This window comes from Harpegnathos saltator, unplaced genomic scaffold (genome assembly GCF_003227715.2).
Source record: "Harpegnathos saltator strain DR-91 unplaced genomic scaffold, Hsal_v8.6 scaffold252, whole genome shotgun sequence".
In the NCBI taxonomy this organism is placed as follows: domain Eukaryota; kingdom Metazoa; phylum Arthropoda; class Insecta; order Hymenoptera; family Formicidae; genus Harpegnathos; species Harpegnathos saltator.
In genome coordinates, this window is record NW_020230042.1 from 503,434 (window position 1) to 525,693 (window position 22,260).

The following is a 22,260-nucleotide window of genomic DNA, read 5'->3' on the forward strand; positions in this document are numbered from 1 at the left end:
AAGAGAAACAAACATCGATAAGAAATAAAGGATTAATAGGAATTTTATCTGTTAAGCAATATTTACACGCTCGTAAAAGCAAATATTCTTTACATCATTTTGTAAATTATTGTACGCTTCTGTCAACGTCCATCTTAAGTAATCGTTTCACAATCCAGCAGGTGCATAGACAGATATACGTTCTTCGGTGTGACACCGCCGTACATAGGCGAACACCGCGATGTCACTTTCAGAAAAACCACGTCAATTACGAAAATTACATGAAGTTTGTGCGCTGTCATGCGTATGAATGCGTGTGTACAAAGGTCGCGACATTACTACCACTGCAAGCTATTCATGGCCGTCTGGTAAGTCGGGCTGTTGGCCGAGTAGAACTGCGAGTACCACCGACGATATTCCAAGATAGTGCGGTCCTCGCGCACCAAAGTCGGCTGTCTTTCGTACTTCTTGTGGTTCCATATCGCGACGTCCCGCTCGAACATGAGGCACTCGCCCAAGAACACCAAATTGGCGTAGGGTGCTAACAAGGGTGGTGAGAATATCTGATGGGTGACTCGCTGCAGCAGCGGCTCCAGCGGTGTGACCGTCTGCAGTATGCACATCGGTCCGAAGGACGTGTTGATCATGAGCTCGACGTAGCCCGGGCCGATCTGCTCGACACTCACATTCAAGCCGAGGACGGTGAAGCGCTCGAATAAGATCAGGCTATGGTGCAGCTGCATGCTGGCCTTATGCTTCGCTCTCTTGTTACCGTTCTCGGTGATCTCCGTCAGGTGATTGCCGTTGCCGTTTGAGATTGAGTGGATCGACGAGTCGTTCAGCTTGATCTGCACCCCCGTGTCAGCATCCACGTCCACGTCCGTGTCCGTCTCTGAGGACTTGTACGAGCATTGCGGCCGCCACAACGCGTTGGTCCACGAGTGTCGAGCCAGCCAAAGGATGTTGCCGGTGAGGAACATCGCCGGCCCGTGTACCGCGCTAAGATGCGCATAATCAGCCCCATTCTCGGCTATGTCCTGTCAAAATGCATCGATGGGTGTTAGAAGATCTTATTCCCGAGTCGAGGTCTAGGCTTGCATTTGGAGTTAAGAATGAAGCGTATTTTCTTTTTTGCTCCCACGTCAGCACGTTTACACGTGCGATGATTTGCCGTACGCGAAGTTTTACGTAAATCGCACTTTGCAACAGTGAATCCCCGTGTCAAGATCTGATCTCCGTGTTTTTCGTTTCTCTTTCGCTCTTTCGTTATTCAAGTCCTTTAGAAAGTAATTTACCTTCACATGCGAAAATCTGAAAGGACGATTCATAGCTTTCCGTCGTATTCATCATGGAGGCTGCAATCAAGGAGGCCGATATCCATTGCAGTTATGCTCTGCCCGAATTAGCAACTGCTAGTTATGATGCGGTCGATGCAACTGACCCGTGTACGACAGCATAATAGCAGTCTGGGAACACGTAAAGTCACATCAGCACGTAATACAAGTTAGTGTCGAGTATCAAGACGGAGAATATTCGCAAATCGCTCCCTTCTAATCGTCATGAAATTACGATGCATGATATATGAAGTAAGTAATGAAGATAAAAAATCATATTTCGTTCTGTTCGCAGACGAATTGACGTATGAAATCATTTTTCGTAATCAAAGTCTAATGTCTAATTACGTAAACATACGCATAGAAAGGAACGCTGCGTTTTGCAACTTCAAGACACGAGCTGGCTTTATCTTCTATAAGCAGACAGCGATAAAGACTGAAAGTGAATCTCAAGAAGCACATACGTGAAGTGCGTTCCAGGGAAGGCTTGTTACCTACGTTGAATTGGAACATCCAGACCAGAATCGCGACACCAGAAAGAAACGCGAAAGAGGAAAGAGGAAAGAGGATTTTTAAACGGGCCGCAGATTCGTCAAGTCTCATCAGGATCGCTGGGGAGAACAGTTTGCGAATATTCCTCGCGGGCGCAATTCAAAGTGAAACTCCAAATTGATAGAAGGAGATTGGTTGCCTCGTCAGGTGATCGTGCGGCACGATCGATGTATCCTTGATTCTAGTTTCCATGATAATTACATCGATGGTGTGACGGAGGAGCGTTCGTCGTATTAAAGAAGACGCTATTGACATACTTGTACGTGACATGTTATCAGGAACTCATTGCGGCCTTGGAAACGCCATGTCCCGTTGGCGATGCACATCTGCGGCTGCGGTCGCCAGTCAGGTTCGGTAGACTCGGCGTGATACCAAACGAAGATAATCTGGTTCACTTCGCAGCACTTCCATACTCTCGTCCGCGCGATGTGCGGCACTGCGCGCGTGCGTATATAGAAGAAAAAGGAAGAAATACACGATATGTGCGAGGAGTGCCCTGGATGCGCCGGTAAGTAGTTGCGTGTTTTATTCTATTTCTATGATAACCCGAGTTAGTAATATAATTCCCTTTTTCGAAGCTGCAAATACACGCACAATACGTTGCTACCAGTTTGTAATTACGTACGTTTTTTCGTATCGTTATTTTACCACGCATAAATTTTATTACATTGTCGTAGAGAGGAATCGGCACTCGTGATAATCCCGAATTGAATATTTTTCCATCGTTATTAATTTTCAGTATACATATCTTACACGAAAATTTATATATTTCAAAGATTTCAATTTCATGTAATATGTAAAAATAATTATAACATATAAAGGAGGAGTAATATTGTATAACAAGAAAAAAAAGTAAATTATATCCACCAATGTTTGTGTGTGTGTATGTGTGTGTGTGTGTGTGTGTGTGTGTATAAGTTAATAATTTACGAATTGAATTATATCCCAGATATATATATATATATATATTAATTATATTTAACTCTTTCAGTTTCAGGAGCTCCCTATTAAAAATAGTTTTCAATGTACAGCAAAATAGACGAATAAGAATAACAAGAAATCAGTTAACAAACAAACGAGACACGACTCGTGGAATTACAATACGCGGCAAACGTCTGATCCAGGTGCAAATATTTGCGTCGTACGAATTCGGCACGTGTTTCAAACTGCGCAAACAGTTATCGCGGATGCAGGAATGTAGTTTTAGGGTACAAAAACACGGCTCGGACGTTCCGTTCAAGGCGGTAAGCTCCGTGACCGAAAGGGTAAATATCGAGCAACGTCGTGCAACGGGAATATATACGGGAGACTTAATCAATACCCTTTTCTGCATAAGGTATGCTATCGCAGTAACCATCTTCTCCCCGGAATAACCAATTATGAAACGGGCATTCCAGGCAATTTCCTCTCACGCGGCCGCCCTCGCCCATATTTGCCCCCAGATGCGGGCAGTACGCGTCTAAAATGTTGACAGTGCCTTTTTCGGTCCTTTAAAAAGTTGATCAAATATTATATAATTAAAGAGTACACGATATTTTATCTCTCGTAAGTGTCGAAGTCACATACTTTCGAGAGAGCCGTAAAGACGAGAGGAGTTATCGTTACGTTAAAAAAAAGATTCGATCAAAACTGAAATATTTTCCCTCGAGTGTTGTATCTTTATATATCTCTAAGACGTTTCAAGGTATGCGACTTCGGAACTCTAAAAGAAACACCCCCTGCTGAGCATAAGCTAGAAACAATGTCAGATTGAAATGTTCACAGGTGTACAAAAAAGTTTGTCCTCCGAAAGGTATCGTAAGAGCGACCAACAAGATAGCGCGTATAATGTACGACGTTACCACTAGTGATGTGATAGCGTTTGTTAGCGTTATCATTTATCTCCGATAATATGCTGCAGTATTGATTTGAGAAATCAATTTTCAATTTTCGTAATATCTTTCTGCTTGCGAAAAACAGCGCATATCGAATAACATTCCGACATCTTCGTGTCATCTTTTTGAAGCGCCTCTAAGTGATCGGGTTTAAAAGTGAGATATCTTTTAGAGAGTCTTTTTTTGATAACATTGTTGTCTGGACACGCTCGCCGGAAGTCTTCGCTTCGTGCTTTAACGCGTAACTACTTTCGCTCTTATCTCTTATTGCAAATTTTATTTCTTACTGCAAACACTCGTTAGACTTTTGTTCCTATAACCAACCCTTCCCGATCGCGACAGCGTTGTCGAGGCTTTGCTCCGTCTGTCAAGGGAAATTTCTGCATTCTGACATACCTGAATACCGCGAAATTCTCGCCAAGGGCGGACACGTGCTTCACTTGACCTCTTTTTATCTGCGAACTTTCGAGTAGGGCGAACCATCCGTTGGGATAGACCGGCGGTAATTTACCCACTTTCCGATTTTTCGGTCCTATGCCGCCGTGCCGTTGCGACTTAGTCTGATCTCTCATGTCCTTTAACATAAATATTGAAGCGATCTTGGAGGCGCTGTCTAAACGTGAGAACAAATCTACCCGAGCGAGATCAAAGTAATTCGCTAGAAATTTCGATATGGGTTCCATACGCTTGCCATACGTACATGAACCGCTTATGAACGGGAAACCAATCGCTCACTAGCCACATGTCCGTGCGGGAAGCTCCAGAGTTGTCGGATACGTCACCAATTAAAAGCCTTATTCATGATTGGCAAGTTACACAAGTGAAATGTGGTGATTGAGCTGACTGCGATTAGCGTGAATCGTAACGGTGATCTGAATTCAGCCCTTTAATTCAACAATCTTTCACGGGAAAGAGATGCTACTCGAAAGCTTCTCAGGCTGTCCTACTAAGGTCGCACGAGACCTGCTCTATTACTCACCTTGACCCAGTTGAATTTGAAGAAGTACGCCACGTAGACGAGAAGGGCCAGCAGGGTGGCTGCGATCCCGACGTACCATCCCAGCATCGTCGTCCTGTTCTTCCGGTGGCTTTCTCGATGGCTTTCTCCAGACGTCTCTCTCCCGATATCACTACCTCGACGGGTGGAGGCAGTACGCGCCTCGCGAGTCCTCGGCTCGTCTACGTGTGTACAGCGCAAGGGTCTCGCACGTAAAAAGAGCGCGCGAGATAAACGTGGAACGAGATTGTGGAGCGCGGTGCAAAACAAAACGGCCAGAAGCGAAATGGCGAGGAAGGAGCAGCGAGACGAGAGAAGTCAGAGACAGGGTTAAAAAGAGAGAGAGAGAGAGAGAGAGAGAGAGAGAGAGAGAGAGAGAGAGAGAGAGAGAGAGAAAGAGAGAGAGAAGGAGCAAGAGTGCGACGCAGGAGGAAGGGTGAAGAATGAAGGGAGGAAGGGGGCGAGGGGAGAAGAAGCTACCGGCGACGAAGAAGAAGAAGAAGAAGAAGAAGAAGAAGACGCGCGCAAGCCTTCGCCGGGAATGGGACAAAAAAGGGCTAGGAGGACTCCCGACGAGGACAGGACAGGACAAGGACGAGGACGAGAGCGTGATGAACAAGAGGGAGAGGGCGAGAGAAGGAGAGATTGAGAAAAGACGAAAAGGGAGTGAGGAGAGTACCCGATATATAGTTAGTATGTAACGCACGTGCGTGTGCGTCAGCTTATGCGAGGAGACCTACAGCCGGAGGGATAGGGACGAGCAGCGACGTAGAGGCCGAAGAACACATCGCGGTGGCCGCTCTCTCGGAGCCGCTGCCGACGTGCGAGAGGGAGAGACACACGGTGAGAACGGGCGCGCGAGGTGGGCCGGACAGGGCGAGCGAGCAAGGGCAGAGAGAGCGAAGAGAGAGAGAGAGAGAGAGAGAGAGAGAGAGAAGGGAATTAGGGCTCGGTGCGTGAGGAAGCAAAAGGGCCGGGATAAGAGAGAGAAAGAGAGAGAGAGAGAGAGAGAGAGAGAGAGAGAGAGGGAGAGAGAGAGAGAGGCGCGTATTCGTCTGAAAGAAGAGAGATCCGTCGGTCAGGATGGCTTTTCGGACGACTGAAATGCACGGGAAGTCCTTCCATAGTTTATATATGCCGCTGGATCGCCGGTCGACGTCGGCCTATCGACTGATCGAATCTATCGAAATGCGCGTTTCTTCAAATTGCACATCGACCCGGCGCGCCGCGTCGCATGGAGTCGCGATTAGCTCGACTCGCCGGCTCGGCATATCACGTAAACGGTCACCAGTCGATTATGTATGCTCGGTCACGGCATCGGAGACGCTCCGCCGAGCGCTCCGCAATGTCTCTCTCTCTCTCTCTCTCCTCTTTCTCTCTCTCTCTCTCTCTCTCTCTCTCTCTCTCGTGTCCACCTATCATAGAATCTAAAACCGTGCGTCGCCGCGACTCCCCCCCTGTCTTGTTCTTCCTTCTTCCTCTTCTCGGTCGTGAGGAGGCTGCCGGACGGTTGGCTGATCGTCGTGTCTCCGTTTATCGAGCTTGTATATCGATCCACTCGATGCTTGACGGGCTCATACGCCCGTCCGTATATTCGTCGTCTGTCCGCTTGTCCATCGGCCTGCTTAACATATCTCTGCTCTAGCGCGAGGATTTGCATTTGTATTTTCGATGTTTGCGGTCTCCGCAAACGTTACTGGACAACGACGCGAGTAGCGAGTGCGGTCGCTTGTGATCGCGACGGGGAGATGAGATGTATTTTTCCGACGGACTTTCTTCCCTCTGCGATAGTGAAGGTTGAAGTCGGTGTGTTAGCGATAACACTTTCCTAGGACTCGCTTCAGTACATCAAGTTTAGGACAACTCCTCAGGACAATAACGCATGCATGTCCGCAAGTTGATAACAAATTAGATAAACTTTTATAATACAAAGCAAATATTTTGTTTTCTTCTGAAGAATAGAGTACCATAGGCGAAGAAAACTTTCCAGCAACCCCGCTTACTTTGCAATTTAAAAATTCGTCGGTCTATTCTATCTGATTATCTCAAGCATACTGAACAAGCGTACGTAATCTTGAGGCGGTAATCTCGTAATCCTGAACGACGGTAATGTGGTGCGTCGTCAATATACACACATACGTACGTACGCACGCGGCAGACAAAGAATTAATTATTCAAACGCACAGCGAGACGGAACTCCATCGCTCGAAAGATCGTCGGTGTCGATAGCGGCCCTTGTCAAGTTACTCCGGGGAAATGGCACGTTTTTCCATTTATCAACGTACGCACACACACACACACACTTCTCTTGCCTTCTCCCATCGATACACGATACATCGATTCATCGTTGCTTCGTCGATTCTTCGGAATCGAAATTTATAAAAAAGAAAGTCCTTTTTGCACACATACAACGTAGCAGCGATCTGTTTCTGGAACTTTTTGTCCAATGCGATCAAGATCTGTACATCTAGCTCATCGCAATGATTGCTGCGTAAAAACCTATTGCTTTGTAAAACAGAAATTATTGCTTCACAATATATATATATGTATATATCCTTGTTTTATTTCGTGTTATGAGAGAAAATTATCGTGTTCATTTCTTCACGCGCTTTATGCGTAGATTTAATTTTTTATTCTGTCCTTTATCTTATTTTTTTCTCACTTTCTTAGTGTTGATATCTAAGTTTTATCATTACCCAATTGTTCAAAGTTAGAAATTAATGAATTATTATATTCTTTCTGTGTGTCTTAAATAAATTCTATACTAGAGCAAAATAAATATGTTTTGTGTCTATCTATCCTTTTTTCACTTCATTTCGAAGTCGCTTCTGTCCGAAATTGTAATGCGGCCACTCGGTACAACCGCACTATAATATTATTCGACGATACATCAGTAATGAGAGCTGTGCTTATATTATAAAAGCCATGTCAGTCATAGAACAGATAACGCGTGTCTTATTGCGTGACCACAGCCTAAATATTTGAGCAACTTCACGAACTAGAGAGAATGCTTAATTGACACTTTGTGATATCGGAGATACGGCACGATCATCTTTCAATATCTCGAGTCAAGAATTGATACCGGTAAAATTTCGCTGAATTCATATTCGGCAATAATCTTTACGTCAAGTTGCTGAAAAATGCGATTTTTTACGTAAGCACAGATATTCCTTTTTCCACGTTTGTGTGTGTGTGTGTGTGTGTGTGTGTGTGTGTGTGTGTGTATACATATACTAAAACGGACTATTTCGAGGGAAACACCATTTGTTTATGTAATTCACAATCAATAAAGTTTTCAGTAATTTTCGGCAGTTGCGTTACGCGGAATTTCATTATTAATCACGTTTGATGCGATTAATTTCGACGATAAGTTTCAATTGTGGATTAAATTTTGCAGCTGCCCGATACTTATAATACGCACGGTTATATTTGATTTCTTCTTTCGATAACCGTGTTATCGGATTTTCTCTGCTGTATAGCGAGATATACACGTATCATAAGGTGTTAGTACGTTTATCACTACTAGCCGATTCATTTCGTGCTGCAAATTATCGCATAAAAACCTCCCTCTCTTGACATCACATGGAAATCGATATAATAAATAATAAATAATTTATGATATAATACATAATTTATGCAGCTTTTTGCATATTTTATCGCAACAAAAACTTGCAAGAATGTCATCTCGCTGTGTAATTACGCAGTGGATAAATATTAACTGCCAACGGACACAATCGATACGCTAATACGCTATTATAAATACGCGATGACGATGGAATTTCTCGCGATTATAAATCGATTAGACGTTAAATCAGTAAAATTACATCTCCGTCCGCAGCAGCTCATTTTGATGACAACTTCAATCTCAAGTTCGAAAAAAAGGCCAAACTGATTAGAATTAAAAAAAAACCTCGATCGGTTCAGCCATTATTGAGATATAAATATCTCCTCGTTTCAACTCGCAGTTACGCGCAAATATAGATACTACCGTGAACCGTTTCTTGATATGTATTCCATATTTTCTGGAAATGTTTTGAAAATTTTTATATTCAACATCCGTTAATTCCGAGTAAAATTATAAGAAAAGAAATCAAAGAATACTTATTGCAAACTCATTGCCCCAGACTCACACATAGAATTTTTATTGAGTGCTTATAATTTTACTACTATGAATAAGAAAATGAAGGCTGAAATAACGATATATGAGAGAGATATCGATGCGTATATATTTTATAATGAATTCTCAGATACAAAATGATCTGTTTTGCTAGTGCATTATATTGCGATTAACAAATAATTTCTAAATATACATTTATTTTTAGTATATTTAGCACAATATATCACAAGTCATTGTCAAGTTGTTAAATAATTTGCTGATGTAACATCTGTGTGTGTGTGTGTGTGTGTGTGTGTGTGTGTGTGTGTGTGTGTGTATGCACGCGCGCGTATATATGTATGTGTATGTATATGCACTAATATTTAGATATTATATACTAATTACATGGATTAATTACGATTTATACAGTTGGAGCACTACAGCGGTGTTACAACGTCATGCATTGCGTACCTCCATGTCCATGCCCTGGCAACTTCCTCAAACTTCTCGCGATCATTCATGTACATCTCTCCGAGTTCCGGTTCCATGCACACCTAATATATCATGTATAATTTCACATTAGCGTTAACTCGAACAATAATAAATAAATAAAATGGAAATTTGTTTGCAAGAGAAAAGAACCTTAATGATAAATCTAACATTAAATGATCGTAAATAAAGGAGATGAATATATAACTTCGATGATGTTAGACAGTATAGATGGGATCGCAAACAGTAGCTTCTACTCGGTTGCTATTTATGTTTCGCTTAAAGAATGTCTAGATAAAATTTCAACAGCTTTGTTATCTAAATCAACATAAAAAATACGACGTTATCGTACGATCTACGGATCGTACATGCCTGTTGGCTTCTACTTGCTTATATGTATTTACATTTATTTAATATATTCGATATTCATTTCGCAAATATATATATATTAATTTCGGAATACTTACTTGACAATACGGATCTGTGAGCAGACTTTGTACACTAATGAGAACCTTGGATATTGTGAGAGCTAATGACCAATTGTGATGTATGGAATCTATACCAACGTCTCCGTGTCTAGACACATTTGGATGAAGTATCTTCGTCAAAAATCTGACCACAGGCGGACACATAGGATAACTAAGACAAATGGAAGAATTATTTAAAAATGGAGATGGTACATTCTCGCCTTATTTTGTAATCATGATTACACGTTAGAGTGACAGTATTTGCAGTTGAAAGAAAATAGGATTATTTTGGCATAACTTAGCGTACACCTATGCATACCTTAGTGGTACTTTTAAGTAGAGGTAGAACAATCCACCCTCATACGGACTGCCCACTGGCCCTGTGATGGTAGCCTGCCAATGGCAACACATTTTATCGAGCGGTACCGCTTCGATTCCCTCGGGCGGATCAATTCTAAGACTCTTCAATTCGCTACGCAGCCTGTTCTTTCGCCAAGAGTTTTCCTCCAGTCTCGGGCCCCAATCCTTAAGTTTTGTGTGTAAGGAAGTACTATGGGCCAGACATGTTCGACACGGCGCCGACGAGGCCAAATAATCGTATACCTTATACCAGTCTTTGATATAGCCGATGGGTTTGTACAGAGGCCAACGCACCTTCACGTAATGTTTCCATTGCGACTGCGTCACATGCGTTGACACCAGGCCACACCAGCGTCGACAGACATTCGCTGCGGACCACAGACTGATATCATCGAGATACAAGAAGATGGCCAGTAACACCTCGGGTGGTAATCTTTCTACTAGACCCGGTTCGTTGATGGGCTCATGCTCGATGTGTTTATAATTCGATAGTATCTCCAGTCTTTCCGACAAATTGTACGGCCGCGACGGCTCACCTACATCGTCGTATACTCTATAATTCCACTGATATTGTGGCGCATTGTCTGCGTTCTCGTTGTTCTGATTGTGTTCGCTCAGTGCAAATGTTTCTGGGCTCTGTAAATCTTCTTCTACCAGATCCGGTGCATGATGCGTCGCATTCTGGTCGTTTTGGCCGTTTGTACAATATCTATGACAAACATTTCTCACAGGTCGACAGAACGCATCCGACACTTGACAGATCGCATCTTGCAAATCTAGAGCGACATTGTCACGATCAGCTGATACATTCTGCACTGACCCTGGTAAACATTTGTCAACGAGATTGCTGTCTGAGTTGTTCACGAATACATGATAATTGTATCGAGGCACTACATTTTGATATGAAGGTAATCTGCGGGAAACATTGGCATTCTGATTGGATGTGTTTTGTGTGCTTGGTACATTAGGATTGATGCTTTGTGGAGAGTTTTGTTGCTGTTGACTGGTCCTCCTTTCATGGTTATAATAGAGATCAGTTGGCTCATCATTTCCTGAATCTTCATCATCTGTTTTCTATTTTAAATTCATGTATACAAGATTAACAAAGTCACTGTCACCATTCATATACTTTAGCAATATCATTAAATAGTAGTAATATATTGCACGTTATCCAGAAATTGATTAAATTATACCTCACTGAAAATTGGAACCTGTAGTAAAACATCATTTGGAAATAGGAATGCATGACACGTCGCACAAACTGGTTCTTCAAAACATGGTCCATAATATCCGTTACAAATATAACATGCCGATGTCTGAAATTTAAAGAGTTATGTATAACATATAGATATCTTTGTAGAAACATAAAATATAATGTTATATAATATATATAAGAAACAAAAACTTCAATTATAAGTTTAGTCAATCTTTTAACAAATATATACCAAGGATAATGATTATGTTATATAGAATATGTGTTACAATCTTTATTATATGTATAATATATTTATAATTTGTGTAATATAAAATGTTGATCATGTTAAGTCAACTAAAAATTAAATTGTTTACATCAACAATCAAATTTATCATGCATATATGAATATAATAGAGAATATGCACAGAATAACCTGTACAGAAATGTAAGTATACAGAAATAGTAAGTATACAGAAACCGTCCAATATATGTTTCGCGATAAAAACATAAAAAAGTTTGCTATTAACATAAATTTGTATAAATTATTGCGAATATCAATAAAACATAAAAATATAAATGGAGACAGAAATATCTCACCGAGAACTGAAATTCTGGACACGGGATGTATTCGACTAATTCGACAAATTCGTCTTCCAAATTTAAATTGAGATTCAGGTCACCATTCTCGTTTATTTTTTCATTATTTCCGTTTTGCGAACCATCAACAATTTGATCGCCAGCCATTTTGCTACAATTGCGCATTGAGTGAAATTCGGTACAATTAAGCCAGCGGCACACGGGGCTTAAGCCAGCGGCACACGGTGCTTGTTTTCGTGCTAGATTGCTTGCTGGATGAAAATATTGCGTTGTGATTGGTACATTTCCGAAGATGGATGGAAATGCACCAATCAGAACGCAGTATTTTCATCCAGCAAGCAATCCAGCACGAAAACAAGCACCGTGTGCCGCTGGCTTTAGGCTGCGTTCCGATATTACTGACAGTACTGAAGATACATAGTTTGTGTCACATTTACTATAGATTTTCAGTGCTGATAGTGAATATCGGAATGCAACCTTATACCTCGTCTACAATAGAAGTCATAGGGTGCGTTCCGTTTCACGTATATGCGCGCATTTATCTATAGTTTATGTCACGTATACTATAAAAATGCGCACATATGCGTGAAACGGAACGCACCCCTAGAGTCGTAAGTCGTACAAATTGACCAATCGCGGTCGATTATTTTTCTCTTACCGGACTATGATTGGTCAATTTCTACGACTTACGACTCTACGACTTCTATTGTAGACGAGGTATTAGATGCGTAGTAATCGATTTATATATCGATTTCGATTTTTTTCTGAAGGATCGATTATTTTTCTAAAGTATTCAAACATATAGGTTGAATCAGAGGATTTCCCCACGTAAAAGAAAAATTGAGAAAAAAGGTAACGCCGATCTGTACACTCGCACGTCTCGATCCGCGCGTGTGGATGTTAATAATAATAATTAAATATACGTAAGTTTCACGTGTAACATGATTGACTTGGAGTACTCCGTGCCCACGGTGTTATTCATAGCGACGCATTCATACTTTCCCTGATCTGTCCCTGATCGGACTCGATAATCTGCAAGGCACCTGAAACATAAAATGCGATATTCTCGAACAGCGTTCCTCTCAGGATTTTCTTGTCCAAAGAAAGATCAATGATGCGATCGCAGATCTCGTGTATGTCATGTCAAAATAGAGACAGTTTGAATGCGACGTAATATGATTCTTGGAACAGACGTAAATAAGTATTGTGAAGTTTGAAGCGAGTCTCTCACAGGCATGCTTTGAAAACACGAGTTGTTTTCATTTTCAGCTAACGGCGACGACGCAGGCATCAACACTGATCGGCAAGGTCAGCGACTGGTGGGGGGTAACCGTGCCTTCCCGATTGTTTGGTTTCGTATATTTATATATGACTCCGTGATTGCGGAAAGGACATTGCGCCTCGGGCCGACGAACGACGCGCATACCGCGACGCAGAGTACGAATGTCGGTTAATACGCGTTTCTTTGTCCGAATCTTACTTGCGCGAGTGTTAGAGCTAGAGTCAGTGTCGTCGCCAGTGCTACGATGGAGTATCCGGGGGTGCTGCGACGGAGTAACCAGAAGGAAGACGTCGGATCGAGAAGCCAGGATGGAGAGAGGACTTGGAGCGCGCCGAGAGACGTGAACAGCGATACATCATGTATGGTATTCGAGGTACCTCGAGTAATTATTACGCAGAATTTTTCTGATTTTAACGGACCTTACTCGAAGTAAGGACATATCCGAGTCGAAATTAGATCAGCATTCATAGTTTACCATCTGAAAAATGATAAAATAGCTTGAGATTTGATTATTCGTTAACCTAATTTCACGTAACATGAGTTGTACTTTTCTTTTCTCATAAAATATGAATGTCTATTCAAGCAAGGTTGCTGAGGCAAGCTAAGGTTTATGAATACAAATTTTTTATTATGTTCTCAACGAAAAATTGCACATAATTTAGAAAACTATGAATAATGATCTTAGAATCTGATATAAATTTTACAAGTGTTGATTTTTATTCGTCTAATAATGCTCAGATTGCTGTTTTCGTTTAGAATCTGCTAGAATGTCCGTTTCTCATTCTTGTTTATCTTTCTTATTGTACCGAATCTGAATTAAAATCTCTATTAGTGAAACAGCATTATTAGACATAACCGTTGTCTTTTTGCAGCTTCAGCTCTTTTGAGAGCTACAATTCTCATCATTCTTATTAGAAAAAAGAAAAGAAAAAAAAGAGAAGAAAAAAGGAGAAAAGAACGTTAAGAATGATGAGAATAAAGTGTTTTTCATCTCCCATTTCCTCTAATTCTTATATGATTATTTAATCCTTATATATTTATCTCACGCGCAGTTCTAACAAAGGCAGTTCTATTTACGTTTTTATCTTTGTTCTCTTTCTTGCGCTGTTAAGCGAATATATAATCAACATCAACAAAAATTGCTCATTTATTAATTAAGAATATAAGGATTAAGTACATATACATTACCGAGATAAACGAGTATTAAATAACTGCGGAATACGTCGCTGTTGAAGACTCATCATGGGCGAGACTGCGAGAGTAGCCAGATGTAACGTTCAGGTAGGACAAAGCTTGTTCACTATTGCGCATCTAGATATTCTGCACTGATTTTTCAAATTGGATGCAATTTGCAGGATTAATGTAGAATTAATATTTCGACTCGGGAAAGACTTTTTTTTTATCAAATCCTAACTTGTAGAAGTAAGTACCTGAAAAATGAGAACGAATTGTCATTGCACTTGGACAATCTTCTGACACTGATTTACGGTATTAATCGAAATTCGATTTTCGATACTGATTTACTCTTTCATTTCTTTACTATAAGAAAAAAATTGATACGACTCGTTCATTTATCCGCGGTAATTTGATGAATAAATTAAATATTGATCTGTCTTCAATTTTCGGTATTGATTTATTTTCTCATTTTTTTATAAGACAAAAAAATTGATACGAATCGTCCGTTTATTCGAGTTAATTTGTTAAATAAGATTAGAGGGGTAAGTACCTGAATAATGAGAACAAATTGTCATTGCACTTGGACAATTTTTTGACACTGATTTACGGTATTGATCGATATTCGATTTTCGGTACTGATTCACTCTTTCATTTCTCTATAAAAAAAAACAATTCATACGAATCGTTCATTTATCCGCGTTAATTTGATGAATAAATTAAATATTGATCGGTCTTCAATTTTCGGTACTGACTGATTCTCTAATTTCTTTATAAGAGAAGAAAAATTGATACGAATCGTTCTTTTATCCGACTTAATTTGTCGAGTAAATTAGTGGGGTAAGTACCTGAAGATGAAAACAACTTGTCATTGCACTTAGACAATTTTCTAACGCTGATTTATAGTATTGATCAATATCCGGTTTTCGGTACTGATTTAGTCTTCCATTTCTCTATAAGACAAAACAAATTGATACGAACCGTTCGTTTATCTGAGTTAATTTATTGAATAAGATTAGAGGGGTAAGTACTTGAAAAATGAGAACAAATTGTCACTGCACTTGGACAATTTTCTGACACTGATTTACGGTATTAATCGAAATTCGATTTTCGATACTGATTTACTCTTTCATTTCTCTATAAGAAAAAAATTCATATGAATCGTTCATTTATCCGCGGTAATTTGATGAATAAATTAAATATTGATCAGTCTTCGGTATTCGGTACTGATTTACTTTCTCATTTTTTTATAAGACAAAAAAAAATTGATACGAATCGTTCGTTTATCCGAGTTAATTTGTTGAATAAGATTAGAGGGGTAAGTACCTGAATAATGAGAACAAATTGTCATTGCACTTGGACAATTTTTTGACACTGATTTACGGTATTGATCGATATTCGATTTTCGGTACTGATTCACTCTTTCATTTCTCTATAAGAAAAAACAATTCATACGAATCGTTCATTTATCCGCGTTAATTTGATGAATAAATTAAATATTGATCGGTCTTCAATCTTCGGTACTGACTGATTCTCTAATTTCTTTATAAGAGAAGAAAAATTGATACGAATCGTTCTTTTATCCGACTTAATTTGTCGAGTAAATTAGTGGGGTAAGTACCTGAAGATGAAAACAACTTGTCATTGCACTTAGACAATTTTCTAACGCTGATTTATAGTATTGATCAATATCCGGTTTTCGGTACTGATTTAGTCTTTGATTTCTCTATAAAAGAAAAAAAATTGATACAAATCGTTTGTTTATCCACGTTAATTTGATGAATAAATTCGATATTGATCGGTATTCGATTTTCGGTACTGATTTCCTCTTTCATTTTTCTATAAGAAAAGAAAAAATTCAGACGAATTGTTCACTTATCCGCGTTAATTTGATGAAAAAATTAGATATTGAATGGTCGTCGATTTTCGGTACTGATTTATTTTCTCATTTTTTTATAAGACAAAAAAAATTGATATGAACCGTTCGCTTATCCGAGTTAATTTGTTGAATAAGATTAAAGGGGTAAGTACTTGAAAAATGAGAACAAATTGTCATTGCACTTGGACAATTTTTTGACACTGATTTATGGTGTTACTCGAAATTCGATTTTCGATACTGATTTACTCTTTCATTTCTCTATAAGGAAAAAAAATTCATACGAATCGTTCATTTATCCGCGTTAATTTGATGAATAAATTAAATATTGATCAGTCTTCGGTTTTCGGTACTGATTTATTTTCTCATTTTTTTATAAGACAAAAAGAAATTGATACGAATCGTTCGTTTATCCGAGTTAATTTGTTGAATAAGATTAGAGGGGTAAGTACCTGAAAAATGAAAACAAATTGTCATTGCACTTGGACAATTTTTTGACACTGATTTACGGTATTCGGATCGATATTCGCTTTTCGGTACTGATTTACTCTTTCAATTTCTCTGTAAGAAAAAAAATTCATACGAATCGTTCATTTATCCGCGTTATTTTGATGAATAAATTAAATGTTGATCGGTCTTCGATTTTAGGTACCGATTTATTTTCTCATTTTTTCATAAGACAAAAGAAATTGATACGAATCGTTCGTTTATCCGAGTTAATTGGAGGGATAAATATCTGAAACATGAGAACAAATTGTGATTGTACTTGGACAATTTTCTGACACTGATTTACGGTATTGATCGATATTCGATTTTCTGTACTGATTTACTCTTTTAATTTCTCTATAAGAAAAAAGAATTCATACGAATCGTTCGTTTATCTGAGTTAATTTGTTGAATAAGATTAGAGGGATATGTACCTGAAAAATAAGAACAAACTGTCATTACACGTAGGCAATTTTTTGACACCGATTTATGGTATTAATCGATATTCGATTTTCGGTACTGACTTACTCTTTCATTTCTCTATAAGAAAAGTAAAAATTCATACGAATCGTTCATTTATCTGCGTTAATTTAAGAGATAATAATTCGGATAATAATTAGAGGATGCAATTTTTTTACAAAAATGTGTATAGAAATGCATATGTAAAAGAAAGAGAGAGAGAGAGAGAGAGAGGGAGTTGAGAAAACTTTCATTTAAAAATAGCTCGACTCAATAACGAATTAGCTGTAATTATACATTGATATTGTTCTTTTATATACATATTTAGATATCTATATACATATAGATATTTATACACATATAATGCGGATTATTCTTTCAGCATTTTATACATTACAAAAATAGGGCGCATTGTCTTATCGCGTGTTATGTTTGGAACACACGTACACACAATGAATCTACGCACATGAAAACTGACATACGTATAATATATTTACGTAGATTTCTTGATAGATTATTTGTAACGTTTACAACAGTTTTAATTAAAATATAGATCTTAAGATGGCAAGACATTAAAATATTTAAGGCGATGTGAGTGTAACATTTAGCTAAAAATATAAGTACAAAAACAATCTTTTTGTTCCTGTCTGAATTCTAATTGCCATTAGTCAGTTCATCTGTTATAAATTTTGAAGATAAAATCTTTAGATTGAATTACATCAATATCTGGATTAATTAACCATGATTAATGCGCGATTCACATTTAGTAATTTTCTTACCATCTTGGTAGTACAAGACATCCTTAAGATTATTCGGGTTATTCAGGTTATTCTGGCACATTTGTAAATCATGCCAAAATGTTATTACCAAAATCTTTGATAATAATTTTATGTATATACCTATAAAGGATTATATAATATAGTATCTCCACAGGATATGCGCCATATTGTTTTTGTATATTTTTTGGATTTCCTAAAGATATCCTTGTACTACCTGGATAACTATATTGTTTGTATGATGTACAAAATATTTAGTAGATGATATTCCTTGTTGAAAACTAAAGCAAAATTATTTTTACGCACACACATACGCACGTATATTTTATTAAAATTCAGTTTTAATCTATTTTTTTTTCAAACTTTTTGTTTAACCTTCGACAAATATAACATATTTTGGCAAATATTCCCCGAGCGACAAAATATTATCAAGAGCAAGGTTCGCTTGAAAATTTTTGAAGATAAAATTTTCCAAACTATTTGTATCCCATAAATATACAATTGGTAAAAATAATTCTTCTTTCAATCGTCTGTTAGGATAAGACTTTAGTTTTCAATAAAGAATATTAGCACGTGTATTGATTGACACTTACTACCAAATACTCTGTACATTGGATTATCGCTAATGAGGTAATGGAAGAGGAGTGCATTTGATTTTGTTGCCTTTCGAGAACTCGATTTCTGATATCTCCTAGGATCAAGTAGATATTAGGCGATAAATTCCGGCTATTATTACATTAGATGTTTAACTTTTACGTTACTGAGTTTGTACTAGATCAAATTTCCACACTCTGTTAGGTCCGATCTCTGAAACATAGAGAGCTGTACCGTTCGGGCAAATGGCGATGGCATGAGGCTTCAGGAAAGGCTAGAAAATATAATATAAATCGTATAAAAATATAATACGGTGTATAAACAGTATCAGAAATATACAATTAAAATGTAAATTTTATGTACCGAAGACTCCGGGCCCCAAAATCCTATTACGCTCCGATTTATGGGTTCGATCGTGAAGCCCTGTAATTTGCTTCTGGATGTCACGCCGTTGACAGCGTAAATTATTCCATCTTAAATTATCGACAGTAATAAAGATACTTGTGCTTCGAGTTTACGAAATTTTTACATACTTTTAAAAAAATTAAATATCAAAGAGCAGTCAAGGTATATACGATTCTAATATTTCGGATTTTTCTTGTTGGATCACTTACGGTATGACGCGATTCCATAGATGCGGTCAAACTGTCGATGGCGAATCGAGTACGGAAGTTCGAGATACTGTTTCGTGCCGGAGAGTCCCACGTTCATGCACACGATCCTTGAGTTTTCGCGATCGGCCACGCACACTTGCCTGTCCGGCAAAATTGTCAGGGCGTGTGGAATTTTTAGAGACACCCAATCTAAATGCAAAAAGAATAACTTTGTTTTGTTGCTGCAACTTATCAGTTTTCGAAACGATCGAGGAAGGCAAATGGCATATAAATTGCGATGCATTATTTTCAATCGCTCTTGTTAATTTGTAAATCTGAGAATCTCAGATGAACTGGATATTGATGAATTATGAAGTTTGTTGGATTTAATATTAACTCTGTTAAACGCACGTTCGCCGATACTGTATTTGGGATTGCCTCTTGAGTCAAAAAGCATTATTCTACTGTTGCAATATCCATCCGCGACAACTATTTCGCCACCGGGTGCAACCGCGACCGATGTTGGCTGGCAAAAGTGCTCCAAGTCACTCCCAGGCTCGAATCTTTGGCCGAGGACCAACCGAGGGACTCCGTGAGCCGAATACTGTAAGTTATATAATTAAGTTGTATGAATACTTCCGGCAGAAATAATCAATGAGAAAATAAGAAAATCTGTCGCAAGATATTTTAATAGACATTTACTGGACGACGTCTTTCGTTAACTTCTCAGTCAACTCACTTAACTCTTTGTTAATGTTATTTCATTGGAAGCTTGTTTATATACTCGCGTTTCAATATATTCATATATTGAATACACACCGGCGAGAGATGTTTCTCATCATCTTTTAACATGGCTTTCTCTGCATACCTTGAATACTTGATGAAGTGCGATGTCGGTCAGCCATACGTTTCCAAAGCTGTCCACGTGAACTCCGTGCGGCAGATAAAACGTTAGATTTCCCCAAGCGCGAATAACATCACCGGTGTTGGGATTTAGTGTTAGTACAACATTCTCACGAATAGGACCCCTGTACTTCTCTTGGTACTCCGCGTTTTCGTCGAATGTGCTAAAAAGCGTGAAAGCAAATCGCTCCTAAATAAATGTATGCCTTGAGGGTGATCTCGGTCCACTGTCCACTCTTCGCCGCTTTAAAATTCAATTTCTTTTTTCTATGGACTATGATCGACGATTCTTACTAGTAATCCCATACTCGATCCGCGCGATGAAAAATTACGAGTTTCCCCGACGGGTCCACGGCGACACCGGAGATCTCGCCGAGATTTTCGGGGCTTCGCCAGAGGTGATTTTCGATGGGATGTAACGGCGCGTCGTAGGACTCCGGAAATCGATCCTGCTTAATGACAAAATAAGCCGTCAAATTCACCGTCGGGACGCAGATACCGTCTTTATTTTTTTTTTTTTTCATCGTGTTGTTTAGACATCGTGACAATTTGCGATCTTCAAGATCGCACATTTTTCGGATTATTCTTTGCAGTTTGTTGAAACGTTGTCACGATCGGCGGTAACGCTACAGCAACTAGTGCGATTTGTTATTGTAACGTAGTATTGTTTAATACACACATTAAAGGGGTTGTAGAACCCTTCGTTGAACCCTCCATAACTATTTTCCTTGAAGTCTTCGTTGTCGATGTTGGACGTGACTCCCTTGAATAACACTATTACAAGCACCAAAAGAAATCGCAGCGACTGCTTGTGCTCATTCGCCATCTCTCTCTCTCTCTCTCTCTCTCTCTCTCGTTTCTCTTCTCTCTCGTAAGTCTCGCAGCTGACTCCGACTGTATCCGAGCCGCGAAGGGCTGAATCGATAGCACGCGCAGGCGCTCGTCGAATTTAAATTGTCACAATTTTCGAGCGTGACATCGCAGTTGACGCAACAGATTCGAATGAAATCGATTAATTGGCCGTGACGCAGTACTAGCAAAACAAACAAAACATTCAGAATCTCGACATTTAGCGGGCGCAATAGCAAGCTCGATAGCAAATTCAACGCGGACGATTTAGAGAAGTTAGCAGCGTGCCGTCCCATTTATTCGGCAGTAGTATTTGGCAGTATCAATTATTTCGTGTCACTTCACCGCTCAAGGCTCGTTCGATTTTCCGCTTTTTTCGGTGATCAACAAGTCAGTCACCGAATATTTTACGATAAAATACCGAAAAAGGATCGTACAAAGACAATCGAGGAAGACAATTAATTTTGCTCGAAGAATAATTTCTTCTTATCCGGATGCAGCAAATTCAAATTTTACTGAGCTATCGAACCAAACTCTTTTGACTGACCCAATAAATGGAAGCTTCAATGCAGGACGTATGCAGACGTAGGCGAGAACGAGCAACCGAGATTTCGTCGGTGAGAAAATGGAAAGTGCGTGCAAACGATTAAATAACCACCGGCAGCTGTGTTGCGCCCAGTACCGCTTATTAAAATCTACTGCGCCTGATTCAGGATCTCGGGGAAGGACCCCTCGGCACAATCCGACAGGTAGGCGCCAATCGATAATTGCGCGCAGGTGTCCTGGTCACTATCCCAGGAAAGTGGAAAGGAGGGCTGGGTGACGTATCCTGGAAACCGTTGACGTCAGAGTTTTTATCTCTGTTCACAGAGGGTAATCAATAACTGCCGGTAATCTGTGGCAATGTCCGGTCCAGCCACGCACACCCGTAAACATTAAACGCGCTTAACAAACGCTCCGCTTTGTAAATCAACGCTATCGCGATAAACACACGTGCGTCGAATAAATAAATTCGTCTTGCTTCTGGAAATTATATGTGTGCGACGTGAAAGACATCACGTCGCGTAGTTGACGTATAATTGTCAAACAATTGTGAATAATCGTTAAAAATCCGCGCGATCCACGCGATGCGACTATGTGAATCACATTGGAAATTACTTCATCAGAACTTTATTAATAGTGATCACAATAAGAGTTTTTATTTGTAACATGGTAATTATAAATTTTCTGGCAGCATAAGTGTTCTCGTAGATGTGTGCTAATGGAAACTATATTGCTTTCTGCCGTAGTTCTGAGTGTCTTGGTTGTGCGAAAACCGCTTTCTGAACA

At 39.4% G+C, this 22,260-nt stretch overlaps 3 protein-coding genes and 1 long non-coding RNA gene across 5 annotated transcripts; 1 reads left to right on the plus strand and 3 right to left on the minus strand.

The window, feature by feature from the left end:
* Positions 1 to 25: 25 nt before the first annotated feature.
* nvd (cholesterol 7-desaturase nvd) lies at positions 26 to 6,646 on the minus strand. The gene is made up of 5 exons (XM_011147908.3): positions 4,719 to 6,646; positions 4,136 to 4,314; positions 3,187 to 3,353; positions 2,123 to 2,301; positions 26 to 1,016 (listed from the first exon to the last, which is right to left on the minus strand). The coding sequence occupies exons 1-5, from the start codon at positions 4,803 to 4,805 to the stop codon at positions 318 to 320; spliced, it is 1,311 nt and encodes a 436-aa protein (XP_011146210.1). The 5' UTR covers positions 4,806 to 6,646; the 3' UTR covers positions 26 to 317.
* Positions 6,647 to 8,950: 2,304 nt separating this feature from the next.
* Positions 8,951 to 12,124, minus strand: morgue (modifier of rpr and grim, ubiquitously expressed). Its single transcript, XM_011147911.3, has 5 exons — positions 11,941 to 12,124; positions 11,342 to 11,464; positions 10,108 to 11,222; positions 9,789 to 9,960; positions 8,951 to 9,386 (listed from the first exon to the last, which is right to left on the minus strand). Exons 1-5 carry the CDS (start codon positions 12,103 to 12,105, stop codon positions 9,270 to 9,272), a joined length of 1,692 nt encoding a protein of 563 aa, XP_011146213.2. The 5' UTR covers positions 12,106 to 12,124; the 3' UTR covers positions 8,951 to 9,269.
* A 6,382-nt stretch (positions 12,125 to 18,506) lies between these two features.
* LOC105187606 (peptidyl-alpha-hydroxyglycine alpha-amidating lyase 2) lies at positions 18,507 to 21,654 on the minus strand. 2 transcript variants are annotated; one of them, XM_011148547.3, is made up of 8 exons: positions 21,590 to 21,654; positions 20,762 to 21,115; positions 20,377 to 20,531; positions 20,048 to 20,246; positions 19,591 to 19,783; positions 19,201 to 19,389; positions 18,950 to 19,059; positions 18,507 to 18,860 (listed from the first exon to the last, which is right to left on the minus strand). In XM_011148547.3, the coding sequence occupies exons 2-8, from the start codon at positions 20,906 to 20,908 to the stop codon at positions 18,750 to 18,752; spliced, it is 1,104 nt and encodes a 367-aa protein (XP_011146849.1). In that variant the 5' UTR covers positions 20,909 to 21,115; positions 21,590 to 21,654; the 3' UTR covers positions 18,507 to 18,749. The 2 variants fall into 2 exon arrangements, with proteins under 2 accessions (XP_011146849.1, XP_011146841.1); XM_011148539.3 differs by having other exon boundaries at positions 21,479 to 21,601.
* On the plus strand, positions 21,628 to 22,115 carry LOC112588617 (uncharacterized). Its single transcript, XR_003112956.1, has 2 exons — positions 21,628 to 21,680; positions 21,802 to 22,115. It is a non-coding gene; the product is annotated as an uncharacterized LOC112588617 (long non-coding RNA).
* Positions 22,116 to 22,260: the final 145 nt, after the last annotated feature.

What these genes read in the sequence shown, in the direction of transcription:
- nvd (XM_011147908.3), bottom strand. Translation starts at nt 4,805, where the DNA reads ATGCTGGGATGGTACGTCGGGATCGCAGCCACCCTGCTGGCCCTTCTC. An exon ending in CATACCTTATGCAGAAAAGG is followed by an intron (nt 2,302 to 3,186) that starts GTATTGATTAAG and finishes GCACGCGCGCAG; the next exon opens with TGCCGCACATCGCGCGGACG. An exon ending in TGATAACATGTCACGTACAA is followed by an intron (nt 1,017 to 2,122) that starts GTATGTCAATAG and finishes GCATTTTGACAG; the next exon opens with GACATAGCCGAGAATGGGGC.
- morgue (XM_011147911.3), bottom strand. Translation starts at nt 12,105, where the DNA reads ATGCGCAATTGTAGCAAAATGGCTGGCGATCAAATTGTTGATGGTTCG. An exon ending in AGGTTCCAATTTTCAGTGAG is followed by an intron (nt 11,223 to 11,341) that starts GTATAATTTAAT and finishes AATTTAAAATAG; the next exon opens with AAAACAGATGATGAAGATTC. An exon ending in TACTTAAAAGTACCACTAAG is followed by an intron (nt 9,961 to 10,107) that starts GTATGCATAGGT and finishes CATTTGTCTTAG; the next exon opens with TTATCCTATGTGTCCGCCTG.
- LOC105187606 (XM_011148547.3), bottom strand. Translation starts at nt 20,908, where the DNA reads ATGGCGAATGAGCACAAGCAGTCGCTGCGATTTCTTTTGGTGCTTGTA. An exon ending in CTATGGAATCGCGTCATACC is followed by an intron (nt 19,060 to 19,200) that starts GTAAGTGATCCA and finishes CGATAATTTAAG; the next exon opens with ATGGAATAATTTACGCTGTC. An exon ending in TTTGGGGCCCGGAGTCTTCG is followed by an intron (nt 18,861 to 18,949) that starts GTACATAAAATT and finishes TATATTTTCTAG; the next exon opens with CCTTTCCTGAAGCCTCATGC.